The sequence below is a fragment of the Polistes fuscatus genome, unplaced genomic scaffold, assembly GCF_010416935.1.
Source record: "Polistes fuscatus isolate 324 unplaced genomic scaffold, CU_Pfus_HIC Scaffold11, whole genome shotgun sequence".
In the NCBI taxonomy this organism is placed as follows: domain Eukaryota; kingdom Metazoa; phylum Arthropoda; class Insecta; order Hymenoptera; family Vespidae; genus Polistes; species Polistes fuscatus.
The window spans coordinates 2,559,154-2,568,372 of NW_025113009.1; the positions used below are offsets into that span (position 1 = coordinate 2,559,154).

Sequence of the window (9,219 nt, forward strand, 5' to 3'; positions counted from 1 at the left end):
CAAAGATAAGAGTAAACAGCTAAAATAAAAGGAAATGCATATATGTGTGTGGGTGCATGTGTATATATATATATATATATATGTACAAAGAAAACGTTTGGAACAAGCTCTTTTCTCTTTACCTACGAGATAATTAGAGTTAGTAAGTCAAAAGGAAAACGTGGAAAAGCAACAAAGCCCCTCGACGGCAGCTTATCTAAACTGTTTTATTTCCTTTTCACACGGAACACTAATTAAATTACATTACAAGTTCATGAATATTATAACATTAGACGAAATATCGTTTGAAATTTCTACATTTCTTTTTCGTTGTTCAAAGGTTTACCTCTTGTGTCTCGACATCTTTCTACTTTTTTGTCTTTTAATTTTTTTTCCTCCTCTTAAAATCTTCATTTAGAGGAACAATTAGGAGAAAAGTAAAAAGAAAACAGTAGCCTTTTGGCAGGTACTTCAGTTTTTCGAGTCGAAGTTTGTATTTTAGAAAAATATTAGAAAAAAGTAGTCTCTCGTGTTCGGCGAAAGTATGAAAGAAAATTAAGATGAAAATCGGCATTTAGTATTCTCGAGTGATCGTCAAATTCCTCGCCTCCTAAGGGAAATAACACTCCCTACGCTTTTTTTTAAATATTCAAAGCAACGCGTGCGACAACATCGTGTAACGATTAGGCCACTCGCTACCATGCTCGTGCCTATCAGCAAAGCTTCTTGTTAGCTCAGCGTTAAACTATCCCTATTTCTCTCTCTCTCTCTCTCTTACTTTTTAACTTTCAATTTGTTATTATTTCTTCCTTTTTTTCTTCCTCTTTCCATTTCCTTCCCAACTTTGAAAAATTTCTATTGATTTACATGGCCTTTTAAGCCTTCCATTTCGTACTTTTTCGATTAGCTTCTTTCCCAGCGCTAAAGATAAAGGAAAGAAGAAGAAGAAAAAGAAGAAGAAGAAGCAGCCCCACTTTAAACGTAACCAAATTATGCAAGAACACGAGATATGGAATTAGATTACCTGGTATTAAACGTGCACGATGATATATCGTCGAGATTTTTCCCTGCGAAATATATTTCTTTTTTTCTTTTTTTTTTTTTCTTTTTTCTTATTCTTTTATACGTGTACACTGTACATATGTTACGTATGCATATATTTACTTACATTTCTCCACTTTTGAAGACTCGTTAGGGTTCGATCAGTAACAATCGAGAAACGTCAACAGATTAATCTAATCTAAATCATAGAAATACGATAACTGGACATGTCGATCTTATCAACGACTCTACGTCCGTTGTTTCAATCTAAAAAGAAGAATAAAAAAAAGGTCAAGGATAAAAAAAGGAAAAAATTCGAAATTTCTAAAACGTCCCTCAATTTGCTATCCCCGATTAATTTATGAAAAATTCATTTATATAATTGTTGTTTTGAGTACGCATTTTGTTCGAGAATATTATTGAAAATGTCGTGTGATTTTTGTGTCATCAATTAGAATTACTAAACGAAGAAGAAGGAAATAGTAAGTCTATATTTTCTAGCTTGTTAGAGCAATTCTGTGATTGTAACTTTTAGATTGAATGTATAAGGTTGGTAGTAATCGGACACAACGGTAACATAAAACCGAAACACTGTTAATTACATTAATTACAAACACGTAATGCACAAAGAAAGTCCATTTATTCGATAAATCAATGAGTACTTATATCATTAAATAAATAAATAATTATTAAAGAGACATTCGCGAAAAATCAATAAATACATTTATTATCGTTTGGAATATTCATCTATAATTAATTTGTTTATTGAAAGATTATAGTGATGTAATTATAATTCTAAAATTTCAAACGTTATAATATATTATACTAATTCATAATAAACGTATTAAAATGTTGTCTATGTTATATTTAATACGTAATAAATATCTAAAAAATTACATTCCATGTTATATTATCTACAATAACTCAGTTGATTTTTTTTTAACGAAATCATTTGTAGATGTATGAAGGTATTTACCTTATCGGTAAAAACAATCCGTCTAAGCACCATATCGGTAATAGTAGTGCTCTGCTTTTAGCTTGCCTACCGTCGGTAACAGTAGGTTTTTTTACTTGTAAAATATCTACCGTCGGTAACCTTAATATAAAGTCTTACAGACGTAGAGTAAGATAAATTAGAAATCTACTATTCTACTATCTAACTTTCATTGATGAAAATCATCGAAGACACATGTTTCTGAATATTGTCTGCACAATGAATATCACCACGGTTATTAAACTTCCGCGATTTATTCGCACAAATGTTTTAAAATATCAAAAAGTAAGTTAAATATAATATACAAATATTTGTATAAGAATTGTTAAACGATCAGTAAGTACTTTTCAAATGAAATCTCATAAAATTAATAAGTTCTTTTAAGTTGATCAAAACTAACCAAATACGATTTTTTGTATCATACTATATTCCTATCATAGTAATTTTACTTAAGATAAAAGTGTATCTACGTATATATTTGAATAATTGCATTTTATTCTGTCAAATAATTAATAATGTAATTTGTTTATTTTATAGATAATGATGTATAGCACGAAACCACAGCATTCTTCGATACCAATAAATCCATTGAAAGAAATATACAGTGCTAATGACCAAAAAGAGACCGGATTTATCTACGATAAAAAACCTTTCAAATTACGTTGTGAAGCTGGAAAAATATATCACTGGTGTTCATGTGGGCAAAGTAAAAGCCAACCTTTATGTGATGGTACACACAGGAATATATTCTTAAAACTTAAATTGCGACCTGTCCGATTTGTAGTCCCAGAGACAAAAGAATACTGGTTATGTAATTGTAAACAAACATTAAATAGACCCTTTTGTGATGGAACTCACAAAAGAGAAGATATACAAGAATTAAGACGTTAAACAGACATAAACTTGTAAATTCTATGTTTAATATTACTTTACTCTTTAAGAATAAAGCAAGATTTTCTTCCTATTATTATATGGCATTTGTTCAATGTAGACATATATATATCCTTTAGTACAATTATTATTATTGAGAACTAAGTATAGATATATTTATAAGCTACTATCAAGAGCTTGTATCTAATTAGTTTTCTTTTAAGAAATAATACACAAATAATTTACACAAACTATATCTAAATATATCATTAAAAAGTTACTAGCAATTTTACCGTTAGTCAATAAAACAGTATCGATAACTTTTTTACCGACAGAGTCTCTTATTACTTCTTGCTGCATCCCACCTAATTCAACTTGCTCATTTTAACTACACTTTAATGCTATTTCCTCTCTAGTATGTTGTTAAACCTAAGTTGTATTGTGTTGTGTTATGTTTCTCATTTTGAATGAGGTATTCGTAACGAACATATACGAAAATAGGAAAAGAAAAAAAATGATCATAATGTTTTAAAATAATTCTAATATTAATATATTATTTCGTAACATTCCATCGTAACATAACTTCGAATTATTTAACCATGTCCAGTATAAAGTTAGCGTAAGTTTAATTTAAATGATATAATTTTTATCTTATCTATATATATCCGGCACGTGTTTTCATTCACGTATTAAATCATCGTAAACAGTGCTGTGATTATAGGAACTATAAAAAGTTTACAAAATTAACTGTGCAAACTCTAATAGTTTCTTAAATTATCATACTTATGATTTTATATTGCAGTATTTTATCTAATCTGCAATGATTAATCTGTAGTAAATCTGTAATAATATCTGTGTATATATTTGAGAGTACACGTGCAGATACATATAAAAAATAAAATAACCGATGTAAAAATAAATATAGATTTATTTAACAAGTTTAAAAATATTAAATATCAGCACTATTAATACATAAATTGACCTAAATCCATAGGCGCCAGAAACCACCTGTTACAAGTCGAAAGCAATCAACCAAAATAAGAATAGATAATGTAGAACCAGTTCAAGTTTATTGTCGCATAAGGCCAATGTTAAATTCTACAGATATTTCTTGTATGAAAATTGCATCTAGTACAACTATCATTGTTACACCGCCTGAAACTGCAATAAATTTTCGCAATGTTAGTAAAGTAATACAAACATCATTTAGTAAAGTATTTGGAGACGATACAACTCAAAAGGATGTATTTAATGCAGTTGCATTACCGCTTGTGACAAATCTTATTAATGGGGAAAATAGTCTTTTATTTACATACGGTGTAACAGGAAGTGGAAAAACTTACACAATGACTGGAAATGTTCACAATGCTGGAATTATGCCTCGATGCTTGGATATTCTTTTTAATAGTATTGCGAATTATCAAACCAAAAGATATACATTCCAGCCAGACAGATTAAATGGTTTTGAAATACTAAGCGAGACGGAGATACAATTTGAGAAACAAGGAGAATTAAACTTAGACTTTGCTACCTCACAAAATGGAAGATACAGGCAGTAAATTATTCATACAATAATAAATTATCAATTAAAATTATTATAGATGTTATATACTATTAACAAAGATTTAAACCATTTACAGTTGTGTCCAATCGATAGATAATAATAACGACAATAAATCAAGTTTTATATGCGCACCAGACGAAATAGATATGCTGCAGGTTGATGAGGATAACGGATATTCTGTATTTGTAACATATATAGAGATTTATAATAATAGCGTATATGATTTACTCGAAGACGAGGAAGTAAGGTCAAAGTGAGTTAAAATTTAGCATTGATTTACTTTTCTATATCTTAAAACAGTAGTATTATATAAAATAAGATTTAGAACGTTACAGAGTAAAATTATACGCGAAGATGGTAATCGAAATATGTATGTCCATGGTGTTACTGAAATAGAAGTCAAAACTTCGGAAGAAGCATGTAAGGTATTTCAACGAGGACAAAGAAGAAGACGCATAGCACATACTGCATTAAATGCTGAATCAAGTAGATCTCACAGCATTTTCACTATAAGGCTTGTGCAGGTTATTTATGTTATATTTGCTTAAATTAAATACATAGTTTATTATTAATATGCAGTTAATTTATATGAAATATGTATTTTTTTTATAGGCACCATTAGATTCTCAAGGAGAACAAGTTGTACAAGATAAACGTGTTATTTGTGTTAGTCAATTATCTCTCGTAGACTTAGCTGGAACAGAGCGTACAAATCGTTCGAAAAATACGGGTCAAAGACTGCGAGAAGCAGGTAATTATAATTTTCTATAATAATCTTTCTTTGATTAATTCTCTATAAAAATAAATTCTATATAATAATGAAATATCTAACATTATTCATTCAGGCAATATAAACAATTCGTTAATGACACTACGCACGTGCTTAGAAATTCTTAGAGAAAATCAAATTCAAAGTACCAACAAAATGATACCTTATCGTGATTCTAAACTTACGCATTTATTCAAAAATTATTTTGACGGCGAAGGACAAATTAGGATGATTGTATGTGTTAATCCTAGAGCAGAAGATTACGATGAAACAATAGTAAGTTTTGATGAATAAATAAGATGGTACACTAATTTTAATAGAGGAAGTGAACACAAGTTAATTTTTTTTTTATTCTGAACAGCAAGCAATGAAATTTGCAGAAATGACTCAGGAAGTTCAAGTTGCACGATCTGTAGCCTCCAAATTAGATTTAGGCTATACTCCTGGACGAAGACAAGCGAATAAGGTAAAAAATAAATTATGTTTACAATTTTATTCTTTGAATAGAATATGTACTTTTTATATATTAAGTTTCACTTCTTTCTTAGATATTTAAAGAAGCACGAAGCAGATTGGAAAAAGCAGGCAATCCTGATGCTGCTAATATAGATATAGATATAGGATTGGTATACAGGTACAATATACATATAATAATTAACTTTTTCATTACTAGCGATCCATATACGGATCGTACACACACACACATGCAAAGAGATAAAAAACAATATTTTAATTGAAATATATGTTTTTTTTTAGTCTCGGTGGTCCTTTTCCAGACATGGAAATGACAAGTCCCCATAGTGATCAAATAATTACCAATCTAATGCGTTTTCTGGAATTACGCATTCAAAAGAGAAATTTTTTAAGAGGAGATTTGCAACAAAAGCGTATGTTTTTAAATAAAGTAGTAGATATTTAGAGAAAGTTATTGTAAAAATAATTAACAAACTAAATCTTTTCTCAGAAAACAACTTAAGAAATATGCTGATAAAAATGGACAGAGAAAATGTTTCTTTAAAAATCGAAAATGCGACATTGAGAGCGTCGAATGAACAACAAAAGGAAAAAGTAGATATTGTTATTCATTACATTGTTGACTTATATTGTTTTTCTCATAAAAATTGATATTAAAAAAATTGATTTATATGTATATATTATTTTGTAATGCTATAGATATCTATTTTGGAAAATCTCGTATGCAAGACTGAAGAACAGATCGATACTTTGCTGTATAGATTAAACAGTGCGAATGATACTATCAGAAATTTACAACAAGAGGTTGTATAATTATTATCAAACATATAAGCGAGAATGATACATTTGTATTAATAAAAGAAACTGCTAAATATTTTTTTTTTATAGTTAAAAGATAAAGGTATGTCTCTTAATCAACGATTGATAGATAAACAAAAAGTCAAGCAAAAATACAATAATAAAATTCAAGCGGAAGCGGCAAAAATGAGTAAAGAATTAGAAACAAAATTGCAACAACAAAGAGAGATTTTGCAAGTACGTAAGATTTATAAATAAAATTCATATATTGTATTTTGAATCATATCTAATTAAACAAATTCGAGTATATAATTATAATGTTTGTAGAACCAAATGAAAGAAAAAGAAAATAAGTTGAAGTTAGTTAAACAAATATTGGTGGACGATAATGCGAGTGATATTGTAACGATTGATCGTAAAGAACCTATACCTGTAACAACAACTAACATTCCTGAAACTGCTACATCGAGTACAATTAGTAGTATTGCTAAATCTACAGTTAAAGATAGAATTGAAGATACTACTCCAAGAACAACAACAGTTCAAGCGTTGGCAAAAATGTTGGAGTCTAATGCTAGAGATGTTAACACAAAAGTATATAGTACTTCCATTGCCTATAATAATACATTAATTAAGAAATAAACACCATAATTATGTTCAATTAAGTGTTGGAATAATTTAATATTAATTAAATTTTTTCAGGAGAAATTCCCAGTAGTTAATCCTCGATATAGGCGGTCGCAAAGTGTAGACAGATGGATCGATCATCGGCCTCCTCCAATAGTACCAGTTGGTACAATACTTCAACCTATAATGCATCGTAAACGAAGCGTTACACATTTAACAGATCCAAAGGATATCACGAACAGAGCGTCCCGATATTGTCTTGTATCTCAAAATCAAGATGAAGATGGGGAACTGGAAACAAAATTATACAAGGTTATTTTTATAATTAGTGTTAAAATCAAATATTTCTTTCTTAAATATATTGATAATATGGTTTTCTAATTTAGGGTGATATATTACCGACGTGTAGCGGTGGTGCTCAAGTAGTGTTCAACGACATGGAATATTTAAAACAATTATCACCAGTTACAAGAAAACGTAGCGTAACTCTAAGTCCACGAAGCAAGGATCAAGTAACTTCTTCGGATAATTGTTTACCTGTTGAGACTGGTTCTAAGAAACTTCGCGTATGAAAATGAATCTCAATATACATCTAATTGTAGGCTTATTTGCCATTCTTGTCATTTTCTTAGTATAATAAAACACAAAATGTTTTTTTTTCTTTTGTTGTATAGAAGTACAGAAGTACAAATGTTAATGTATAATATTTGAGTAAAAGTCTATATATATTGTTTTTATTATTATAAGTTAAACATTAATATTTTGTTTCCACAAATAAGATGATTTATTTGACTTCGTGCAATATATGTTAATGACATTAATAGATCTGGACCTGACTGTTAAGACAGACATACGTGCTTACTACTTTTTTTCAATAGAAGAAATTATTTTTATAAATGTCTGCAATAATGAATTTGTTCATCGTATTTACCTTCAATAAACAAAATATAAAATGTTACAAGGTATTATTCTTTTTTAATAATGTGTCTTTATTCGAGTTTAATGGATTTTAGGTATCCACTTATTTCCCCAAAGCTTATACAACAGACATTTTAAGTGAATAGTACAATTATAATAACAAAACTTGAGATATATTGCCATCAACAAAATACTGAATATATACATAATTTTTACACAATGCCGCTTATGAAAAGATCAATTTTAACGTATTACATTAATGCAATAGTTTTTTCATTAATATAATTTAAATACAAAGTACTTTGCAAGTTATATGTGAAATATCTCATAGAAAAAGAGTATGGAAAAAAATCCTATAGAGCAGTAATTTGTAGAAGCATATTTGCAGTAAACATTTTTGTAGAATGGTGCCATTATAATGAAAGAAGCTGAAATTTAATTAAATATATACAGGCTTTCTGAAGATTTTTAACACTTAACATTTTTATTTAATTTTCGAGCATAGAATGCGCAGACACTGTTTAAGCTGGAAATACTTCAGACACCTTGTATATATGATACAATTTCTATATGCTACAGATTGAACGTATCATATTAACTGATACTGTAATATAATGAATGTAGTTACTGTCAAATATGATTCAATTTTGTTACTTCCTACCTCCTTAATGTGCTGACAATGTATAAAATCATATAAAGTATCGAGACTAGATGAATACCTTAATTGGTAAAGTAATTAGTCGTTATATCGTTATCAATCCTAACAAATTATAAAAGTTAGATTATTAGATCGTTTAAAGATAGTCTTATGCAACGGTGCACTTCCCTTCATGCAATAGATATAATATATAGTTATATCAAATATGAAAGAACTAGGAAACGACACGTACTGGAAAAAATGTAAGTAAAATATTAGTTAAATTTATGCTTAAAGGATTGTAGAGTATAATCTCTTGTGCTAACAGTTACTGTTCTTACAAACTTGCAAAAATAGCATTAAAATTACTTAAAGCAAAAGGTGTATAACTGCAATAATGACTATCCGTACACAACAATGATGCTTTATCACGGCATCAATTTCCTTATGATAAGCAATGCTAAAAATTCAAGGAGACATCATAGGTACATACAATTGATTTTGTTCCCTATTAGACTTCCGACGAGCTATAAGTGAATATGTTGCAT

The 9,219-nt window shown here is 28.8% G+C and overlaps 2 protein-coding genes across 2 annotated transcripts; both read left to right on the forward strand.

Annotated features, from left to right (window-relative positions):
- The first annotated feature begins 2,199 nt into the window (after nt 1-2,199).
- LOC122526258 (CDGSH iron-sulfur domain-containing protein 3, mitochondrial) lies at nt 2,200-2,981 on the forward strand. Its single transcript, XM_043649553.1, has 2 exons — nt 2,200-2,299; nt 2,552-2,981. The coding sequence occupies exons 1-2, from the start codon at nt 2,210-2,212 to the stop codon at nt 2,903-2,905; spliced, it is 444 nt and encodes a 147-aa protein (XP_043505488.1). The 5' UTR covers nt 2,200-2,209; the 3' UTR covers nt 2,906-2,981.
- Nucleotides 2,982-3,246: 265 nt separating this feature from the next.
- LOC122526294 (kinesin-like protein KIF23) lies at nt 3,247-8,074 on the forward strand. The gene is made up of 15 exons (XM_043649613.1): nt 3,247-3,503; nt 3,879-4,439; nt 4,525-4,701; nt 4,774-4,972; nt 5,061-5,199; nt 5,294-5,493; nt 5,579-5,683; nt 5,766-5,851; nt 5,974-6,104; nt 6,182-6,285; nt 6,391-6,495; nt 6,580-6,726; nt 6,817-7,083; nt 7,192-7,428; nt 7,503-8,074. Exons 1-15 carry the CDS (start codon nt 3,484-3,486, stop codon nt 7,686-7,688), a joined length of 2,664 nt encoding a protein of 887 aa, XP_043505548.1. The 5' UTR covers nt 3,247-3,483; the 3' UTR covers nt 7,689-8,074.
- Nucleotides 8,075-9,219: the final 1,145 nt, after the last annotated feature.